The 23305-nt window shown below is 54.8% G+C and overlaps 1 protein-coding gene across 1 annotated transcript in view; it reads left to right on the top strand.

The window, feature by feature from the left end:
- The window catches only part of LOC142475841 (protocadherin-16-like), a 46434-nt gene extending 28673 nt beyond the window's left edge, over positions 1-17761 (top strand). The window contains exons 6-7 of the mRNA XM_075581560.1: positions 9643-9784; positions 11741-17761. Coding sequence (XP_075437675.1) covers positions 9643-9784; positions 11741-14346 — 2748 coding nt within the window. The 3' untranslated portion in view covers positions 14347-17761. The remainder of the gene's footprint in view (positions 1-9642; positions 9785-11740) is intronic.
- Positions 17762-23305: the final 5544 nt, after the last annotated feature.

Below are 23305 nucleotides of genomic sequence, written 5' to 3' on the forward strand. Positions count from 1 at the left end.
AGCCTATCTCCCCTTCCCAGGTGACCGATGCAGGCAGAGGCGTGTGTATGGCACAGAGTCACAGCCTATCTCCCCTTCCCAGGTGACCGATGCAGGCAGAGACGTGTGTATGGTACAGAGTCACTGCCTATCTCCCCTTCCCAGGTGACCGATGCAGGCAGAGACGTGTGTATGGTACAGAGTCACAGCCTATCTCCCCTTCCCAGGTGACCGATGCAGGCAGAGACGTGTGTATGGCACAGAGTCACAGCCTATCTCCCCTTCCCAGGTGACCGATGCAGGCAGAGACGTGTGTATGGCACAGAGTCACAGCCTATCTCCCCTTCCCAGGTGACCGATGCAGGCAGAGACGTGTGTATGGTACAGAGTCACAGCCTATCTCCCCTTCCCAGGTGACCGATGCAGGCAGAGACGTGTGTATGGTACAGAGTCACAGCCTATCTCCCCTTCCCAGGTGACCGATGCAGGCAGAGACGTGTGTATGGTACAGAGTCACAGCCTATCTCCCCTTCCCAGGTGACCGATGCAGGCAGAGACGTGTGTATGGTACAGAGTCACAGCCTATCTCCCCTTCCCAGGTGACCGATGCAGGCAGAGACGTGTGTATGGCACAGAGTCACAGCCTATCTCCCCTTCCCAGGTGACCGATGCAGGCAGAGACGTGTGTATGGTACAGAGTCACAGCCTATCTCCCCTTCCCAGGTGACCGATGCAGGCAGAGACGTGTGTATGGCACAGAGTCACAGCCTATCTCCCCTTCCCAGGTGACCGATGCAGGCAGAGACGTGTGTATGGCACAGAGTCACAGCCTATCTCCCCTTCCCAGGTGACCGATGCAGGCAGAGACGTGTGTATGGCACAGAGTCACAGCCTATCTCCCCTTCCCAGGTGACCGATGCAGGCAGAGACGTGTGTATGGTACAGAGTCACAGCCTATCTCCCCTTCCCAGGTGTCCGATGCAGGCAGAGACGTGTGTATGGTACAGAGTCACAGCCTATCTCCCCTTCCCAGGTGACCGATGCAGGCAGAGACGTGTGTATGGTACAGAGTCACAGCCTATCTCCCCTTCCCAGGTGACCGATGCAGGCAGAGACGTGTGTATGGTACAGAGTCACAGCCTATCTCCCCTTCCCAGGTGACCGATGCAGGCAGAGACGTGTGTATGGCACAGAGTCACAGCCTATCTCCCCTTCCCAGGTGACCGATGCAGGCAGAGACGTGTGTATGGCACAGAGTCACAGCCTATCTCCCCTTCCCAGGTGACCGATGCAGGCAGAGACGTGTGTATGGCACAGAGTCACAGCCTATCTCCCCTTCCCAGGTGACCGATGCAGGCAGAGACGTGTGTATGGTACAGAGTCACAGCCTATCTCCCCTTCCCAGGTGACCGATGCAGGCAGAGACGTGTGTATGGTACAGAGTCACAGCCTATCTCCCCTTCCCAGGTGACCGATGCAGGCAGAGACGTGTGTATGGTACAGAGTCACAGCCTATCTCCCCTTCCCAGGTGACCGATGCAGGCAGAGACGTGTGTATGGTACAGAGTCACAGCCTATCTCCCCTTCCCAGGTGACCGATGCAGGCAGAGACGTGTGTATGGTACAGAGTCACAGCCTATCTCCCCTTCCCAGGTGACCGATGCAGGCAGAGACGTGTGTATGGTACAGAGTCACAGCCTATCTCCCCTTCCCAGGTGACCGATGCAGACAGAGACGTGTGTATGGTACAGAGTCACAGCCTATCTCCCCTTCCCAGGTGACCGATGCAGGCAGAGACATGTGTATGGCACAGAGTCACAGCCTATCTCCCCTTCCCAGGTGACCGATGCAGGCAGAGACGTGTGTATGGTACAGAGTCACAGCCTATCTCCCCTTCCCAGGTGACCGATGCAGGCAGAGACGTGTGTATGGTACAGAGTCACAGCCTATCTCCCCTTCCCAGGTGACCGATGCAGACAGAGACGTGTGTATGGTACAGAGTCACAGCCTATCTCCCCTTCCCAGGTGACCGATGCAGGCAGAGACGTGTGTATGGCACAGAGTCACAGCCTATCTCCCCTTCCCAGGTGTCCGATGCAGGCAGAGACGTGTGTATGGTACAGAGTCACAGCCTATCTCCCCTTCCCAGGTGTCCGATGCAGGCAGAGACGTGTGTATGGTACAGAGTCACAGCCTATCTCCCCTTCCCAGGTGACCGATGCAGGCAGAGACGTGTGTATGGCAAAGAGTCACAGCCTATCTCCCCTTCCTAGGTGACCGATGCAGGCAGAGACGTGTGTATGGTACAGAGTCACAGCCTATCTCCCCTTCCCAGGTGACCGATGCAGGCAGAGACGTGTGTATGGTACAGAGTCACAGCCTATCTCCCCTTCCCAGGTGACCGATGCAGGCAGAGACGTGTGTATGGCACAGAGTCACAGCCTATCTCCCCTTCCCAGGTGACCGATGCAGGCAGAGACGTGTGTATGGTACAGAGTCACAGCCTATCTCCCCTTCCCAGGTGACCGATGCAGGCAGAGACGTGTGTATGGTACAGAGTCACAGCCTATCTCCCCTTCCCAGGTGACCGATGCAGGCAGAGACGTGTGTATGGCACAGAGTCACAGCCTATCTCCCCTTCCCAGGTGACCGATGCAGGCAGAGACGTGTGTATGGTACAGAGTCACAGCCTATCTCCCCTTCCCAGGTGACCGATGCAGGCAGAGACGTGTGTATGGCACAGAGTCACAGCCTATCTCCCCTTCCCAGGTGACCGATGCAGGCAGAGACGTGTGTATGTACAGAGTCACAGCCTATCTCCCCTTCCCAGGTGATCGATGCAGGCAGAGACGTGTGTATGGTACAGAGTCACAGCCTATCTCCCCTTCCCAGGTGACCGATGCAGGCAGAGACGTGTGTATGGTACAGAGTCACAGCCTATCTCCCCTTCCCAGGTGACCGATGCAGGCAGAGACGTGTGTATGGCACAGAGTCACAGCCTATCTCCCCTTCCCAGGTGACCGATGCAGGCAGAGACGTGTGTATGGTACAGAGTCACAGCCTATCTCCCCTTCCCAGGTGTCCGATGCAGGCAGAGACGTGTGTATGGTACAGAGTCACAGCCTATCTCCCCTTCCCAGGTGACCGATGCAGGCAGAGACGTGTGTATGGTACAGAGTCACAGCCTATCTCCCCTTCCCAGGTGACCGATGCAGGCAGAGACGTGTGTATGGTACAGAGTCACAGCCTATCTCCCCTTCCCAGGTGACCGATGCAGGCAGAGACGTGTGTATGGTACAGAGTCACTGCCTATCTCCCCTTCCCAGGTGACCGATGCAGGCAGAGACGTGTGTATGGTACAGAGTCACAGCCTATCTCCCCTTCCCAGGTGACCGATGCAGGCAGAGACGTGTGTATGGCACAGAGTCACAGCCTATCTCCCCTTCCCAGGTGTCCGATGCAGGCAGAGACGTGTGTATGGCACAGAGTCACAGCCTATCTCCCCTTCCCAGGTGACCGATGCAGGCAGAGACGTGTGTATGGCACAGAGTCACAGCCTATCTCCCCTTCCCAGGTGACCGATGCAGGCAGAGACGTGTGTATGGCACAGAGTCACAGCCTATCTCCCCTTCCCAGGTGACCGATGCAGGCAGAGACGTGTGTATGGGACAGAGTCACAGCCTATCTCCCCTTCCCAGGTGACCGATGCAGGCAGAGACGTGTGTATGGCACAGAGTCACAGCCTATCTCCCCTTCCCAGGTGACCGATGCAGGCAGAGACGTGTGTATGGCACAGAGTCACAGCCTATCTCCCCTTCCCAGGTGACCGATGCAGGCAGAGACGTGTGTATGGCACAGAGTCACAGCCTATCTCCCCTTCCCAGGTGACCGATGCAGGCAGAGACGTGTGTATGGTACAGAGTTACAGCCTATCTCCCCTTCCCAGGTGTCCGATGCAGGCAGAGACGTGTGTATGGTACAGAGTCACAGCCTATCTCCCCTTCCCAGGTGACCGATGCAGGCAGAGACGTGTGTATGGTACAGAGTCACAGCCTATCTACCCTTCCCAGGTGACCGATGCAGGCAGAGACGTGTGTATGGTACAGAGTCACAGCCTATCTCCCCTTCCCAGGTGACCGATGCAGGCAGAGACGTGTGTATGGCACAGAGTCACAGCCTATCTCCCCTTCCCAGGTGACCGATGCAGGCAGAGACGTGTGTATGGCACAGAGTCACAGCCTATCTCCCCTTCCCAGGTGACCGATGCAGGCAGAGACGTGTGTATGGCACAGAGTCACAGCCTATCTCCCCTTCCCAGGTGTCCGATGCAGGCAGAGACGTGTGTATGGTACAGAGTCACAGCCTATCTCCCCTTCCCAGGTGACCGATGCAGGCAGAGACGTGTGTATGGTACAGAGTCACAGCCTATCTCCCCTTCCCAGGTGACCGATGCAGGCAGAGACGTGTGTATGGTACAGAGTCACAGCCTATCTCCCCTTCCCAGGTGACCGATGCAGGCAGAGACGTGTGTATGGTACAGAGTCACAGCCTATCTCCCCTTCCCAGGTGACCGATGCAGGCAGAGACGTGTGTATGGTACAGAGTCACAGCCTATCTCCCCTTCCCAGGTGACCGATGCAGGCAGAGACGTGTGTATGGTACAGAGTCACAGCCTATCTCCCCTTCCCAGGTGACCGATGCAGGCAGAGACGTGTGTATGGTACAGAGTCACAGCCTATCTCCCCTTCCCAGGTGACCGATGCAGGCAGAGACGTGTGTATGGTACAGAGTCACAGCCTATCTCCCCTTCCCAGGTGACCGATGCAGGCAGAGACGTGTGTATGGTACAGAGTCACAGCCTATCTCCCCTTCCCAGGTGACCGATGCAGGCAGAGACGTGTGTATGGTACAGAGTCACAGCCTATCTCCCCTTCCCAGGTGACCGATGCAGACAGAGACGTGTGTATGGTACAGAGTCACAGCCTATCTCCCCTTCCCAGGTGACCGATGCAGGCAGAGACGTGTGTATGGTACAGAGTCACAGCCTATCTCCCCTTCCCAGGTGACCGATGCAGGCAGAGACGTGTGTATGGTACAGAGTCACAGCCTATCTCCCCTTCCCAGGTGACCGATGCAGGCAGAGACGTGTGTATGGTACAGAGTCACAGCCTATCTCCCCTTCCCAGGTGACCGATGCAGACAGAGACGTGTGTATGGCACAGAGTCACAGCCTATCTCCCCTTCCCAGGTGTCCGATGCAGGCAGAGACGTGTGTATGGTACAGAGTCACAGCCTATCTCCCCTTCCCAGGTGACCGATGCAGGCAGAGACGTGTGTATGGCACAGAGTCACAGCCTATCTCCCCTTCCTAGGTGACCGATGCAGGCAGAGACGTGTGTATGGTACAGAGTCACAGCCTATCTCCCCTTCCCAGGTGACCGATGCAGGCAGAGACGTGTGTATGGTACAGAGTCACAGCCTATCTCCCCTTCCCAGGTGACCGATGCAGGCAGAGACGTGTGTATGGCACAGAGTCACAGCCTATCTCCCCTTCCCAGGTGACCGATGCAGGCAGAGACGTGTGTATGGTACAGAGTCACAGCCTATCTCCCCTTCCCAGGTGACCGATGCAGGCAGAGACGTGTGTATGGTACAGAGTCACAGCCTATCTCCCCTTCCCAGGTGACCGATGCAGGCAGAGACGTGTGTATGGCACAGAGTCACAGCCTATCTCCCCTTCCCAGGTGACCGATGCAGGCAGAGACGTGTGTATGGTACAGAGTCACAGCCTATCTCCCCTTCCCAGGTGACCGATGCAGGCAGAGACGTGTGTATGGCACAGAGTCACAGCCTATCTCCCCTTCCCAGGTGACCGATGCAGGCAGAGACGTGTGTATGTACAGAGTCACAGCCTATCTCCCCTTCCCAGGTGATCGATGCAGGCAGAGACGTGTGTATGGTACAGAGTCACAGCCTATCTCCCCTTCCCAGGTGACCGATGCAGGCAGAGACGTGTGTATGGCACAGAGTCACAGCCTATCTCCCCTTCCCAGGTGACCGATGCAGGCAGAGACGTGTGTATGGCACAGAGTCACAGCCTATCTCCCCTTCCCAGGTGTCCGATGCAGGCAGAGACGTGTGTATGGCACAGAGTCACAGCCTATCTCCCCTTCCCAGGTGTCCGATGCAGGCAGAGACGTGTGTATGGTACAGAGTCACAGCCTATCTCCCCTTCCCAGGTGACCGATGCAGGCAGAGACGTGTGTATGGTACAGAGTCACAGCCTATCTCCCCTTCCCAGGTGACCGATGCAGGCAGAGACGTGTGTATGGTACAGAGTCACAGCCTATCTCCCCTTCCCAGGTGACCGATGCAGGCAGAGACGTGTGTATGGTACAGAGTCACAGCCTATCTCCCCTTCCCAGGTGACCGATGCAGGCAGAGACGTGTGTATGGTACAGAGTCACTGCCTATCTCCCCTTCCCAGGTGACCGATGCAGGCAGAGACGTGTGTATGGCACAGAGTCACAGCCTATCTCCCCTTCCTAGGTGACCGATGCAGGCAGAGACGTGTGTATGGTACAGAGTCACAGCCTATCTCCCCTTCCCAGGTGACCGATGCAGGCAGAGACGTGTGTATGGTACAGAGTCACAGCCTATCTCCCCTTCCCAGGTGACCGATGCAGGCAGAGACGTGTGTATGGCACAGAGTCACAGCCTATCTCCCCTTCCCAGGTGACCGATGCAGGCAGAGACGTGTGTATGGTACAGAGTCACAGCCAATCTACCCTTCCCAGGTGACCGATGCAGGCAGAGACGTGTGTATGGTACAGAGTCACAGCCTATCTCCCCTTCCCAGGTGACCGATGCAGGCAGAGACGTGTGTATGGCACAGAGTCACAGCCTATCTCCCCTTCCCAGGTGACCGATGCAGGCAGAGACGTGTGTATGGTACAGAGTCACAGCCTATCTCCCCTTCCCAGGTGACCGATGCAGGCAGAGACGTGTGTATGGCACAGAGTCACAGCCTATCTCCCCTTCCCAGGTGACCGATGCAGGCAGAGACGTGTGTATGTACAGAGTCACAGCCTATCTCCCCTTCCCAGGTGATCGATGCAGGCAGAGACGTGTGTATGGTACAGAGTCACAGCCTATCTCCCCTTCCCAGGTGACCGATGCAGGCAGAGACGTGTGTATGGCACAGAGTCACAGCCTATCTCCCCTTCCCAGGTGACCGATGCAGGCAGAGACGTGTGTATGGCACAGAGTCACAGCCTATCTCCCCTTCCCAGGTGTCCGATGCAGGCAGAGACGTGTGTATGGTACAGAGTCACAGCCTATCTCCCCTTCCCAGGTGACCGATGCAGGCAGAGACGTGTGTATGGTACAGAGTCACAGCCTATCTCCCCTTCCCAGGTGACCGATGCAGGCAGAGACGTGTGTATGGTACAGAGTCACAGCCTATCTCCCCTTCCCAGGTGACCGATGCAGGCAGAGACGTGTGTATGGTACAGAGTCACAGCCTATCTCCCCTTCCCAGGTGACCGATGCAGGCAGAGACGTGTGTATGGTACAGAGTCACTGCCTATCTCCCCTTCCCAGGTGACCGATGCAGGCAGAGACGTGTGTATGGTACAGAGTCACAGCCTATCTCCCCTTCCCAGGTGACTGATGCAGGCAGAGACGTGTGTATGGCACAGAGTCACAGCCTATCTCCCCTTCCCAGGTGTCCGATGCAGGCAGAGACGTGTGTATGGCACAGAGTCACAGCCTATCTCCCCTTCCCAGGTGACCGATGCAGGCAGAGACGTGTGTATGGCACAGAGTCACAGCCTATCTCCCCTTCCCAGGTGACCGATGCAGGCAGAGACGTGTGTATGGCACAGAGTCACAGCCTATCTCCCCTTCCCAGGTGACCGATGCAGGCAGAGACGTGTGTATGGCACAGAGTCACAGCCTATCTCCCCTTCCCAGGTGACCGATGCAGGCAGAGACGTGTGTATGGCACAGAGTCACAGCCTATCTCCCCTTCCCAGGTGACCGATGCAGACAGAGACGTGTGTATGGCACAGAGTCACAGCCTATCTCCCCTTCCCAGGTGACCGATGCAGGCAGAGACGTGTGTATGGTACAGAGTCACAGCCTATCTCCCCTTCCCAGGTGACCGATGCAGGCAGAGACGTGTGTATGGTACAGAGTCACAGCCTATCTCCCCTTCCCAGGTGACCGATGCAGGCAGAGACGTGTGTATGGTACAGAGTCACAGCCTATCTCCCCTTCCCAGGTGACCGATGCAGGCAGAGACATGTGTATGGTACAGAGTCACAGCCTATCTCCCCTTCCCAGGTGACCGATGCAGGCAGAGACGTGTGTATGGCACAGAGTCACAGCCTATCTCCCCTTCCCAGGTGACCGATGCAGGCAGAGACGTGTGTATGGCACAGAGTCACAGCCTATCTCCCCTTCCCAGGTGACCGATGCAGGCAGAGACGTGTGTATGGTACAGAGTCACAGCCTATCTCCCCTTCCCAGGTGACCGATGCAGGCAGAGACGTGTGTATGGTACAGAGTCACAGCCTTTCTCCCCTTCCCAGGTGACCGATGCAGGCAGAGACGTGTGTATGGTACAGAGTCACAACCTATCTCCCCTTCCCAGGTGACCGATGCAGGCAGAGACGTGTGTATGGTACAGAGTCACAGCCTATCTCCCCTTCCCAGGTGACCGATGCAGGCAGAGACGTGTGTATGGTACAGAGTCACAGCCTATCTCCCCTTCCCAGGTGACCGATGCAGGCAGAGACGTGTGTATGGTACAGAGTCACAGCCTATCTCCCCTTCCCAGGTGACCGATGCAGGCAGAGACGTGTGTATGGTACAGAGTCACAGCCTATCTCCCCTTCCCAGGTGACCGATGCAGGCAGAGATGTGTGTATGGTACAGAGTCACAGCCTATCTCCCCTTCCCAGGTGTCCGATGCAGGCAGAGACGTGTGTATGGCACAGAGTCACAGCCTATCTCCCCTTCCCAGGTGACCGATGCAGGCAGAGACGTGTGTATGGTACAGAGTCACAGCCTATCTCCCCTTCCCAGGTGACCGATGCAGGCAGAGATGTGTGTACTGTATGGTACAGAGTCACAGCCTATCTCCCCTTCCCAGGTGACCGATGCAGGCAGAGACGTGTGTACTGTATGGTACAGAGTCACAGCCTATCTCCCCTTCCCAGGTGACCGATGCAGGCAGAGACGTGTGTATGGCACAGAGTCACAGCCTATCTCCCCTTCCCAGGTGACCGATGCAGGCAGAGACGTGTGTATGGTACAGAGTCACAGCCTATCTCCCCTTCCCAGGTGACCGATGCAGGCAGAGACGTGTGTATGGTACAGAGTCACAGCCTATCTCCCTTTCCCAGGTGACCGATGCAGGCAGAGACGTGTGTACTGTATGGTACAGAGTCACAGCCTATCTCCCCTTCCCAGGTGACCGATGCAGGCAGAGACGTGTGTATGGCACAGAGTCACAGCCTATCTCCCCTTCCCAGGTGACCGATGCAGGCAGAGACGTGTGTATGGCACAGAGTCACAGCCTATCTCCCCTTCCCAGGTGACCGATGCAGGCAGAGACGTGTGTATGGTACAGAGTCACAGCCTATCTCCCCTTCCCAGGTGACCGTCTTGGAGCACACTCCGGCAGGGACCCCCCTCGTCACCGTTACATCCACTGACAGAGACTCCGGGGAAAATGGAAGAGTCACCTACAGAGTGCTGTCTGCAGAGAACGGGGTCTTCCACATCCACCCTGAGAATGGTACTTTTACACAGCTACCTCTCACCAACACTTCCTAGGGGCAGTTGTTTAGAGTCCTGCTCTGAGTGTCAGTACTTAGACCCTTCTCCTAAAGGTCAGTACTCAGGCCCTTAACCTGTGGGATATTCTCTCAAAGCCTTTTCCTGAGGGTTAGTACTCAGACCCCTCTCCTGAAGGTTAGTACTCAGACCCCTCTCCTGAGGGTTAGTACTCAGACCCCTCTCCTGAGGGTTAGTACTCAGACTCCTCTCCTGAGGTTTAGTACTCAGACACCTCTCCTGAGGGTTAGTACTCAGGCCTTTTTCCTGAGGGGTAGTACTCTGACCCTTTTCCTGATGGGTAGTACTCTGACCCTTTTCCTGATGGTTAGTACGCAGACCCCTCTCCTGATGGTTAGTACTCAGACCCCTCTCCGGATGGTTAGTACTCAGACCCCTCTCCTGAGGGTTAGTACTCAGACCCCTCTCCTGAGGGTTAGTACTCAGACTCCTCTCCTGAAGGTTAGTACTCTGACCCTTTTCCTGATGGTTAGTACTCAGACTCCTCTCCTGAGGGTTAGTACTCAGACCCCTCTCCTGAGGGTTAGTACTCAGACTCCTCTCCTGAGGGTTAGTACTCAGACCCCTCTCCTGAGGGTTAGTACTCAGACTCCTCTCCTGAGGGTTAGTACTCTGACCCTTTTCCTGATGGTTAGTACTCAGACTCCTCTCCTGAGGGTTAGTACTCAGACCCCTCTCCTGATGGTTAGTACTCAGACCCCTCTCCGGATGGTTAGTACTCAGACCCCTCTCCTGAGGGTTAGTACTCAGACCCCTCTCCTGAGGGTTAGTACTCAGACCCCTCTCCTGAGGGTTAGTACTCAGACCCCTCTCCTGAGGGTTAGTACTCAGACTCCTCTCCTGAGGGTTAGTACTCTGACCCTTTTCCTGATGGGTAGTACGCAGACCCCTCTCCTGATGGTTAGTACTCAGACCCCTCTCCTGATGGTTAGTACGCAGACCCCTCTCCTGAGGGTTAGTACTCAGACCACTCTCCTGATGGTTAGTACTCAGACCCCTCTCCTGAGGGTTAGTACTCAGACCCCTCTCCTGAGGGTTAGTACTCAGACCCCTCTCCTGATGGTTAGTACTCAGACCCCTCTCCTGGGGGCAGTATTTAGCATTCACCCTGTCTGACTGAATATTACTAACAACCCAGCTATTGCGGCCGGTCTACAGATAATTTACCACTGTCACTCTGATCTCCCCACTTATTTTGAATGGTAATATGTCTGAGGGTCTGTGCCAGGTGGTAATATGTCTGAGGGTCTGTGCCAGGTGGTAATATGTCTGAGGGTCTGTGCCAGGTGGTAATATGTCTGAGGGTCTGTGCCAGGTGGTAATATGTCTGAGGGTCTGTGCCAGGTGGTAATATGTCTGAGGGTCTGTGCCAGGTGGTAATATGTCTGAGGGTCTGTGCCAGGTGGTAATATGTCTGAGGGTCTGTGCCAGGTGGTAATATGTCTGAGGGTCTGTGCCAGGTGGTAATATGTCTGAGGGTCTGTGCCAGGTGGTAATATGTCTGAGACCTTGTGCCAGGTGGTAATATGTCTGAGAGCCTGTGCCAGGTGGTAATATGTCTGAGAGCCTGTGCCAGGTGGTAATATGTCTGAGGGTCTGTGCCAGGTGGTAATATGTCTGAGGGTCTGTGCCAGGTGGTAATATGTCTGAGGGTCTGTGCCAGGTGGTAATATGTCTGAGGGTCTGTGCCAGGTGGTAATATGTCTGAGGGCCTGTGCCAGGTGGTAATATGTCTGAGGGTCTGTGCCAGGTGGTAATATGTCTGAGGGTCTGTGCCAGGTGGTAATATGTCTGAGGGCCTGTGCCAGGTGGTAATATGTCTGAGGGTGTGTGCCAGGTGATAATATGTCTGAGGGTCTGTGCCAGGGCTGCCCTTCATACTCTACTCTCTTTGTAGGGACCCTCTTCACTGCTCAGCAGATGGAACTGGACCCAAGGTGGCCGCTGGTGGACGTGTTGGTGGAAGCTCGTGACCACGGCTCCCCGAGTCTTGCCTCCCTCACTGTCGTGCAGATCCTAGTGCTTGATGTGAACGACCATGCCCCCTCCTTCCCGCAGCCACAATACAGTGCGTCAGTGTCCGAGGACCTCCCACTAGGCAGCACCATCCTGGTTCTGGAGGCCACTGATGCAGACCTTGCCCAGGAGAACTCGGGACTTGACTACACCATTCTGAGCGGGAACACAGGCAATGCCTTCCAGGTGCAGAGTGGACTGCGCTTCTGGAATGGGCACTTTCAGCGCATTGGTTCTGTCATCTTGGCTGACCCACTGGATTTTGAGGCCATCCCCTTCTACAATCTGACACTGGGAGCCTCTGATCGGGGTTTGCCACAGAAGAGCCGCTCTGTGCCCGTGCTCATCACCATCCTGGATGTCAACGATAACCCCCCTGTCTTCCCACGGCCGCAGTACACCGTCCTGGTCAGTGAGGCAGCACCTGTCGGCTCCGAGGTGCTGCGTGTGTTAGCGCAGGACTCTGATTCTGGGAACAATGGCCTGGTGAGCTACCGGATCACCTCTGGGGATGAGAGCCGACTCTTCCAGATCAACGAGGCATCTGGAGCTATCCGGCTTGCCCGTCCAGTAGACAGGGAGAGACAGGCTCTGCATGCACTGGTGGTCCTGGCCTTTGATGGTCAAGGGGGTCCAGCCAACTTTGCACTGGTTCCGGTCACTGTGGAGGTCAGAGATATCAATGACAACAAGCCCTACTTCCCTGTGCAGATTCTGGCAACCAGCGTTAGGGAGAACCAGCCAGTCAACACGCTGCTCACTATCATCCATGCCATCGATCTGGATACTGGGGTGTTTGGTCACTTGCTTTACACGGTGCTGGACCTTCCAGTGGCAGAGCCTGGGCTGCTAGCAGGGCAAGATGTCTTCTTGGTGAACAGGACATCGGGAGAGCTGCGATCTCGGCAGAGTTTTGACTACGAGCGCACCAAAGCCTTCAACATGGTTGTGAGGGCTGTGGATGCTGGTAACTTCTCGGCTACAGTAACTGTCCAAGTCTTTGTGACTGGGGAGGATGAGTATGACCCGGTATTTCTAGCCCCCTCCTTTAATTTTGAAGTGCCGGAGGGAGCCACAAAAGGCCAGAGCATCGGCTGCGTGCAGGCCACGGATGAGGATGAAGGGGCTGATGGTCTGGTGCTCTACTCATTCGCCAAGCCGTCACCATATTTCGGTATCAACGAGACCATGGGCTATGTGTATCTAAAAGTGGACAGCCAGAGGCACCGTTCCAGTCGGTCCAAGCGGGAGACAAGGGAGATGACGATAGAGGTTCATGCCCACAGCCCCCTGCCCTCTTCACGTGTTGCCATGGCTCAGCTCACTGTGGATGTTACACATACGTCCTTTGGGCTTGCACCTGACCTGAACCTGCTGTTGGTTGTGTCTGTGGCTTCCTCGCTGGCAGTGGTAGTGGTCCTGGCCGCAGTAGCAATCATTCTGGTCGTCTGTAGGTCTCGGGGCATCCAGAAGAAACGTCAGGAGGCCGACGCTCAGCTGGACACCTTGCAGCGCAGCACCCTGCAGAGGATGGGCCATGACAAGTCCACACTGGCCAGCGGTGACCGTATCTACCACCAGACTCTTCCCGGTTACTCCATTGAGTCTTCTGCTGGTGACGGGTCTTACACTCGGGGAGGATCCCTGGATCCTTCTCACTCCAGTGGTCGTGGTTCAGCAGAGGCTGCCGAGGATGATGAAATTCGTATGATTAACGAGTACCCACGGGTGGCGAGTATCACGTCCTCCATGCAAGAGCACATATCTGCCCGGGGACCCGACTCTGGCATCCAGCAGGATGCTGACCAGCTTTCCGACATCTCTTGTGATCCTTCCATGGATACAGGTCAGTGGTTCAAGAGCAAGAAGGGATCAGGCCAGTCACAGCTATACCGTGATGATGGAGGTGGAGGAGGGGCTTTCATGGGGATGGGCTGCGGCCTCAATATGTCCCTCCCCAAGGACTACTCATTCCCAGAAGATGGCAAGCCATCCGTGGAGGGCTCTCTGACTGCCATTGTGGCCAGCGATGAAGAGTTACGTGGCAGCTACAATTGGGATTACCTGTTGAACTGGTGCCCACAATTCCAGCCATTAGCCAGCGTCTTCATGGAGATTGCCCGACTCAAGGATGAGTCAGCCCTACGAAGGCCCTTTCAGCCTAAGCCCAAAGCTGTGCCACAACCTCGCATTGACCCACCACCTCTCATCACATCTGTGGCCCACCCGGGTGCCAAGACCGTACCTCCCAAGCCAGCTGTGGGCAGAACCTTCCCTCACTTCTCATCTCTACGACGGTCCCCTATCACCCATGAAGCCTCTCTCTCCTCCTCTGCCATAGCCCCCAGTTTCTCCCCATCTCTCTCTCCACTGGCGGCACGTTCCCCCGTTGTCTCCCCCTTTGGCATCTCCCAGGGACCTCCAGCTTCCGTACTCAGCGCTGAGCACAGCCTGGACCCAGCAGGCGATGGAGAGCTCAGGATTTAATAACCCTAATGGAGGGGGAGGATGGAGACATACAGAGGATAGGCAACACAGAGACAACAAATGCACCAAAATCAGGTCTGAGAACCAACAGAGACTGGAACCAGCTCTGCTCTATGGTGCTCAGAATCCCAGCCAGGGCTGAATACAGGGGTCACCTTAACACACACACTGAATGGGAGAGATGCCCCCTCCAGTCATCTGCCTTCAAGGGTTCCCTCTGTTGACCAGGGGTAGGAAGCCTCACGTGGCCTGTGCAGTTGACAATGAGACAAGCTGAGAGGTGGAGAGATTTGATGGTGTGTAAGAAACTTCCTATGATGTCTTCTGCAAACGGTTCAATAACATTACTAGTGCCCCCACTTAACCCCAAACCTGACCCCAGCCTGGCAGCTACTTGGCCATACCCAGGGGCCAGCACTCCGCCCTCACTGATGGTCTCAGATCTCAGGCAGGGCCTGTATAGGGGCAGTTATTCACAGGGTCTCCAGATACTGTACCATGGGCTGTGACAAGGTCAGCAAGGGTATACAGGGACATGTGACTGAGACAGGAAGAGTATACAGGGACATGTGACTGAGACAGGAGGGGTAAACAGGGACATGTGACTGAGACAGCAGGGGTATACAGGGACATGTGACTGAGACAGGAGGGGTATACAGGGACATGTGACTGAGACAGGAGGGGTATACAGGGACATGTGACTGAGACAGGAGGGGTATACAGGGACATGTGACTGAGACAGATATACAGAATGTTGTTAAAGAGGAAGGATAGAAGACAGATAAGAGGATAGGAAGCTGTGATATAGAAGAGGATAGGAGGCTGTGATATAGCTGAGGATTGGAGGCTGTGATATAGATGAGGAGAGGAGGCTGTGATATAGATGAGGATAGGAGGCTGTGATATAGATGAGGATAGGAGGCTGGGATATAGAAGAGGATAGGAGGCTGTGATATAGATGAGGAGAGGAGGCTGTGATATAGATGAGGATAGGAGGCTGTGATATAGATGAGGAGAGGAGGCTGTGATATAGAAGAGGAGAGGAGGCTGTGATATAGATGAGGATAGGAGGCTGTGATATAGATGAGGATAGGAGGCTGTGATATTGATGAGGATAGGAGGCTGTGATATAGATGAGGAGAGGAGGCTGTGATATAGATGAGGAGAGGAGGCTGATATAGATGAGGAGAGGAGGCTGATATAGATGAGGAGAGGAGGCTGTGATATAGATGAGGATAGGAGGCTGTGATATAGATGAGGATAGGAGGCTGTGATATAGATGAGGAGAGGAGGCTGTGATATAGATGAGGAGAGGAGGCTGTGATATAGATGAGGATAGGAGGCCTGTGATATAGATGAGGATAGGAGGCTGTGATATAGATGAGGATAGGAGTCTGTGATATAGATGAGGAGAGGAGGCTGTGATATAGATGAGGTAGGAGGCTGTGATATAGATGAGGAGAGGAGGCTTTGATAAAGATGAGGAGAGGAGGCTGTGATATAGATGAGGATTGGAGACTGTGATATAGATGAGGATATGAGGCTGTGATATAGATGAGGTAGGAGGCTGTGATATAGATGAGGAGAGGAGGCTGTGATATAGATGAGGATAGGAGGCTGTGATATAGATGAGGATAGGAGGCTGTGATATAGATGAGGATAGGAGTCTGTGATATAGATGAGGAGAGGAAGCTGTGATATAGATGAGGATAGGAGGCTGTGATATAGATGAGGATAGGAGGCTGTGATATAGATGAGGATAGGAGGCTGTGATATAGATGAGGAGAGGAAGCTGTGATATAGATGAGGATAGGAGGCTGTGATATAGATGAGGATAGGAGGCTGTGATATAGATGAGGATAGGAGGCTGTGATATAGAAGAGGATAGGAGGCTGTGATATAGATGAGGATAGGAGGCTGTGATATAGATGAGGATAGGAGGCTGTGAGGAGAGGAAGCTGTGATATAGATGAGGATAGGAGGCTGTGATATTGATGAGGATAGGAGGCTGTGATATAGATGAGGATTGGAGGCAGTGATATAGATGAGGAGAAGAGGCTGTGATATAGATGAGGATTGGAGGCTGTGATATAGATGAGGATTGGAGGCAGTGATATAGATGAGGATAGGAGGCTGTGATATAGATGAGGATTGGAGGCTGGGATATAGATGAGGATTGGAGGCTGTGATATAGATGAGGAGAGGAGGCTGTGATATAGATGAGGAGAGGAGGCTGTGATATAGATGAGGAGAGGAGGCTGTGATATAGATGAGGAGAGGAGGCTGTGATATAGATGAGGATTGGAGGCTGTGATATAGATGAGGAGAGGAGGCTGTGATATAGATGAGGAGAGGAGGCTGTGATATAGATGAGGATAGGAGGCTGTGATATAGATGAGGACTGGAGGCTGTTATATAGATGAGGACTGGAGGCTGTGATATAGATGAGGAGAGGAGGCTGTGATATAGATGAGGAGAGGAGGCTGTGGTATAGATGAGGAGAAGAGGCTGTGATATAGATGAGGAGAGGAGGCTGTGATATAGATGAGGACTGGAGGCTGTGATATAGATGAGGACTGGAGGCTGTGATATAGATGAGGAGAGGAGGCTGTGATATAGATGAGGAGAGGAGGCTGTGATATAGATGAGGAGAGGAGGCTGTGATATAGATGAGGAGAGGAGGCTGTGATATAGATGAGGAGAGGAGGCTGGGATATAGATGAGGACTGGCGGCTCACATATTAGGTAAAGGAAGGGTCACAGTGACATTTTCTGGGGGTTCGCCTCTGTCCCCCCCCCCTGGCAGTCCATGTCCCCAGTGAGGTACAATGACAGGCCTCCCCACATGATACCGGGGTGCATGCTCTCATATGCAGCTAGCAATAATTACCCCGCACTCAGGCATGTCTCCAGTATATGGCGATTGTGTGCCTGTGTGTGATGTACGTGTGTCTGCGTGTGATGTACGTGTGTCTTTGTGTGATGTACGTGTGTCTGCGTGTGATGTACGTGTGTCTTTGTGTGATGTACGTGTGTCTGCGTGTGATGTACGTGTGTCTTTGTGTGATGTACGTGTGTCTGCGTTTGATGTACGTGTGTCTGCGTGTGATGTACGTGTGTCTTTGTGTGATGTACGTGTGTCTGCGTGTGATGTACGTGTGTCTTTGTGTGATGTACGTGTGTCAGCGTGTGATGTATGTGTGTCTGCATAATACCAGGGCCTGCAGGATAATACCAGGGCCCGCAGGATAATATCAGGGCCCGCAGGATAATATCAGGGCCCGCAGGATAATATCAGGGCCCGCAGGATAATACCAGGGCCTGCAGGATAATACCAGGGCCTGCAGGATAATATCAGGGCCCGCAGGATAATGCCAGGGCCCGCAGGATAATGCCAGGGCCCGCAGGATAATATCAGGGCCCGCAGGATAATGCCAGGGCCCGCAGGATAATATCAGGGCCCGCAGGATAATATCAGGGCCCGCAGGATAATATCAGGGCCCGCAGGATAATATCAGGGCCCGCAGGATAATATCAGGGCCCGCAGGATAATATCAGGGCCCGCAGGATAATACCAGGGCCCGCAGGATAATATCAGGGCCCGCAGGATAATACCAGGGCCCGCAGGATAATATCAGGGCCCGCAGGATAATATCAGGGCCTGCAGGGTAATATCAGGGCCCGCAGGATAATACCAGGGCCTGCAGGGTAATATCAGGGCCCGCAGGGTAATACCAGGGCCCGCAGGATAATGCCAGGGCCCGCAGGATAATGCCAGGGCCCGCAGGATAATATCAGGGCCCGCAGGGTAATATCAGGGCTCGCAGGATAATATCAGGGCCTGCAGGGTAATGCCAGGGCCCGCAGGATAATACCAGGGCCTGCAGGATAATACCAGGGCCTGCAGGATAATACCAGGGCCTGCAGGATAATATCAGGGCCCGCAGGATAATATCAGGGCCCGCAGGATAATATCAGGGCCCGCAGGATAATGCCAGGGCACGCAGGATAATATCAGGGCCCGCAGGATAATGCCAGGGCCTGCAGGATAATACCAGGGCCTGCAGGATAATATCAGGGCCCGCAGGATAATATCAGGGCCCGCAGGATAATATCAGGGCCCGCAGGATAATACCAGGGCCTGTAGGATAATATCAGGGCCCGCAGGATAATATCAGGGCCCGCAAGATAATACCAGGGCACGCAGGATAATACCAGGGCCCGCAGGATAATACCAGGGCCCGCAGGATAATATCAGGGCCCGCAGGATAATACCAGGGCCCGCAGGATAATACCAGGGCCCGCAGGATAATGCCAGGGCCTGCAGAATAATATCAGGGCCCGCAGGATAATGCCAGGGCCCGCAGGATAATGCCAGGGCCTGCAGGATAATACCAGGGCCTGCAGGATAATATCAGGGCCCGCAGGATAATGCCAGGGCCCGCAGGATAATATCAGGGCCCGCAGGATAATATCAGGGCCCGCAGGATAATGTCAGGGCCCGCAGGATAATACCAGGGCCCGCAGGATAATATCAGGGCCCGCAGGATAATATCAGGGCCTGCAGGATAATGCCAGGGCCCGCAGGATAATATCAGGGCCCGCAGGATAATATCAGGGCCTGCAGGATAATACCAGGGCCTGCAGGATAATACCAGGGCCTGCAGGATAATATCAGGGCCCGCAGGATAATGCCAGGGCCCGCAGGATAATGCCAGGGCCCGCAGGATAATATCGGGGCCCGCAGGATAATATCAGGGCCCGCAGGATAATGTCAGGGCCCGCAGGATAATGTCAGGGCCCGCAGGATAATACCAGGGCCCGCAGGATAATATCAGGGCCCGCAGGATAATGCCAGGGCCCGCAGGATAATACCAGGGCCCGCAGGATAATGCCAGGGCCCGCAGGATAATGCCAGGGCCCGCAGGATAATGCCAGGGCCCGCAGGATAATGCCAGGGCCCGCAGGATAATACCAGGGCCTGCAGGATAATGCCAGGGCCCGCAGGATAATACCAGGGCCCGCAGGATAATGCCAGGGCCTGCAGGATAATGCCAGGGCCCGCAGGATAATATCAGGGCACGCAGGGTAATACCAGGGCCCGCAGGATAATATCAGGGCCTGCAGGATAATACCAGGGCCTGCAGGATAATGCCAGGGCCTGCAGGATAATACCAGGGCCTGCAGGATAATGCCAGGGCCCGCAGGATAATGCCAGGGCCCGCAGGATAATATCAGGGCCCGCAGGGTAATACCAGGGCCCGCAGGATAATATCAGGGCCTGCAGGATAATACCAGGGCCTGCAGGATAATGCCAGGGCCCGCAGGATAATACCAGGGCACGCAGGGTAATACCAGGGCACGCAGGGTAATACCAGGGCACGCAGGGTAATACCAGGGCACGCAGGGTAATACCAGGGCCCGCAGGATAATGCCAGGGCCCGCAGGATAATACCAGGGCACGCAGGGTAATACCAGGGCACGCAGGATAATGCCAGGGCCCGCAGGATAATACCAGGGCACGCAGGGTAATACCAGGGCACGCAGGGTAATACCAGGGCCCGCAGGATAATGCCAGGGCCCGCAGGATAATATCAGGGCCTGCAGGATAATACCAGGGCACGCAGGATAATGCCAGGGCACGCAGGATAATGCCAGGGCACGCAGGATAATACCAGGGCCCGCAGGATAATACCAGGGCCCGCAGGATAATGCCAGGGCCCGCAGGATAATGCCAGCGCCTGCAGGATAATGCCAGGGCCCGCAGGATAATGCCAGCGCCTGCAGGATAATGCCAGGGCCCGCAGGATAATGCCAGGGCACGCAGGATAATGCCAGGGCACGCAGGATAATGCCAGGGCCCGCAGGATAATGCCAGCGCCTGCAGGATAATGCCAGGGCACGCAGGATAATGCCAGGGCACGCAGGATAATGCCAGGGCACGCAGGATAATGCCACACTGTTATAAACAAATTGTCCTATTCTGTCTGTCTCTCTACTTCGGGCGTGTGGGGTAACATGCAGACTGCGCACATATCCTACTCTCTCGCTGTCACTCTCTCCCCTATCTCTCTCTCTCTGTCTCCCGTCTCTGCCTCTGTCACCCTCTCCTCTCTCTATCCTTTCTGTGCTCCCTCTGTCTCCCCTCTCCTCTTTCTGTCTCTGTCTCTATCTCTCTCTCCTTTTCTTTCTCTCTCTCTGTATGTGTCTCTGTCTGTCTCTCTCTGTCTGTCTCTGTCTGTCTGTCTCTCTCTGTCTCCTCTTCAGGGACAACTTTACTAATCTGGGTTACTTCATAAGAGATCTTACTGCCCCATTCAGCGAGACCATACTGGAAGGCAAAGCCTGTTTCACGGCCTCCATCTCCTTCACCTTTTTGGTATCTCTTATTTGCTCTCTTTCCTTCGTGAATCCTCCGCCTTTCTCAGCCCTCCCGGTGGGTTCTCTCCCGGTTGGTTCTCTCCCGGTGTGTTCTTTCCCGGTGGGTTCTCTCCCGGTGGGTTCTCTCCCGGTGGGTTCTCTCCCGGTGGGTTCTCTCCCGGTGGGTTCTCTCCCGGTGGGTTCTCCCCGGTGGGTTCTCTCCCGGTGGGTTCTCTCCCGGTGGGTTCTCTCCCGGTGGGTTCTCTCCCAGTGGGTTCTCTCCCAGTGGGTTCTCTCCCAGTGGGTTCTCTCCCAGTGGGTTCTCTCCCAGTGGGTTCTCCCCAGTGGGTTCTCCCCAGTGGGTTCTCTCCCATGTGACGTTGAGGGATCCTTCCTTCGGATCACAGAGCAGGGAGCAACTAGTAACGATGCTCTGCAGTTACCCTCAGTATTATAGGATGTCCGTATCACCCGCACATCGCGACCCTTATTTATTATACTCCACAAGTACCAGCAGCTTATTTTCATTTCTTGTGTATTAGAATTGTTTGTGTTTGGGGGGGCGGGTGTGAGTATTACACGGCAGATATTGGGCGTGAGGTCGGAGACAGTATTTATTCTCCGCCAGTTCACAAGTGCCAAGTTTTATACAAAATTCCTTTTTAATAAGTTGAAATCTGTTTGTAAAATAACAATAAACAAGAATGGAAAAGCCAAGAAGTGTGATTATTTCAGGGGGGCAGGGGGAGAGGGGGGCAGGGGGAGAGGGGGGCAGGGGGTGAGGGGGAGAGGGGGGGGCAGGGGGTGAGGGGGGCAGGGGGAGAGGGGGGGGCAGGGGGTGAGGGGGGCAGGGGGTGAGGGGGGATGCGATAGGCGCTCCAATATAGTGATGTGAATTAATAAAGGGTTAAATCCCAATGACTCACGGAAGATGTGTAAAGTACACAAATCAATATAGCGGTGTGAGTTTAAATAAATGTGCAATTCATTGAAACATGTGAATAATGCAGCTCAAAACCCTAAGAAAGGGCGGTCCAATCCTCTGCACATGAGTGTCAAGAAAAAGTGGGGAGCGCAGGGATCACCACAAACTAAAAAAACATACAAACACTACTGTACATTGTGCGATGTGCCTCAGCTCGGACCGAAGAGTGGGGTAAATTGTGCGGAATGGGGGCTCACGTTTTCCTGGAACAAATACAGCGTTTCCCACATTAGGGTAACGTGCTTCCTGGTTTTAATGCTGGGATTCGGGGGCTGGCGGTTTCCTCAGGGTAGTGATGGTGTGGTACTCTCAATAAAACAGAAATACAACCACAGAGCAAACTGTGAAGCTTATTGTATTATATGGATGTAAGCAGAATGCGCTCTTACATAAAAACATCTCCAACAGGCACATTAAACTATAGACGAGTAGCCTCCGGTACTCTCACCGCTCCGCCTGGAACCGGCGTCTCCTCATCCACCGCACTTCCGGTATCGCGTTTTGTCACTTCCGGTGTGATCAGCTGGTGCAGGCGGGGGTGGGATACTGTCCAGCATCCATGGGTGAGATGCGCATGATTACTTACTGATGCAGGAACAGACTCAATGCGAAATGGTGGTTAAGTTATCTTCCACCTCAGGGGGGTCTGGGTCTGTTGGGCTCTGCATAATGTAACGCTCGGCCTGCCCACAAGCCAGACGAGACCCCGGGGCTGAGGTGGAAAGGGTAAAACCACACACCTAGCAGCAAACGGGGGCAAGGCCGGAGTGTGGAAGTAGTGTAGGTGGTCCGGGTAACAAGAATGTTAAATGATACCGTACTTGACAGCTCCGGCGTAGAAGGGTTGAGTTCGTATGCCAAGGGTCGTGGGTTGAAGAGGGCAGCGTAATCGATTGTCCGTAAGCCTGGGTAGTGAAGTGGAGAGAGCAGCGTAGTAGATTGTCCGTGTGCCATGTCCAAGGATAGTAGAGGTCTGCAGCGTAGTAAGTCCAAAGCGAGGTCCAAAGGGTTCCAGAGAGCAGCGTAGTAGAGTCCAAAGCAAAGGGTCAAATCCAGGGAGGTCAGCAGAATTTCAGGGACAGGAGCAAGCACTGAAAAGACAAGAGAGGCCAGGCAACAGGAGACAACACCAAGGTACAGAAGCTATGCAGAGCAAAGAGGAAATGGTGAAGGGGGATTATATAGGGAGCTGGGACCAATCAGAGAAAGGGGAGTGACAGAGGAGCGGCCCGAAGAAGGACCTAATAGGAGAGCAGAGTGTGAAAGTTTGGGACCAATGGGAGTGAGGGGAGGAACAGAGGAGTGAGCTAGAGTAAGGTGAGGAGCGGAGGCACGGACAAGGGAAGGGACAGAAAGGGAAGGAGAACCTGGGAGGCAAGGCTGATGGGGAAGGGGCGTGCAGGACATGTGCGTGACGTTCGAGGAGGCGGAGAAAGGGGGTGGCGCACCGGAGGGTCCAGGACCAGACAGAAGAAGGGGAGGAGCAAAGGGTCGGAAGGGAAGGGTCAGGTAAGGAAGAAGAAGCAAGGAGACGGAGCTGACGGGACCGGAACGGAGGCACGCAAGGAACGTGTGCTGCGTCAGCGGAGGCGGAGTCAGGCGCCCGACGCCAAC

The sequence above is a fragment of the Ascaphus truei genome, unplaced genomic scaffold (assembly GCF_040206685.1).
Source record: "Ascaphus truei isolate aAscTru1 unplaced genomic scaffold, aAscTru1.hap1 HAP1_SCAFFOLD_1410, whole genome shotgun sequence".
Taxonomy (NCBI): domain Eukaryota; kingdom Metazoa; phylum Chordata; class Amphibia; order Anura; family Ascaphidae; genus Ascaphus; species Ascaphus truei.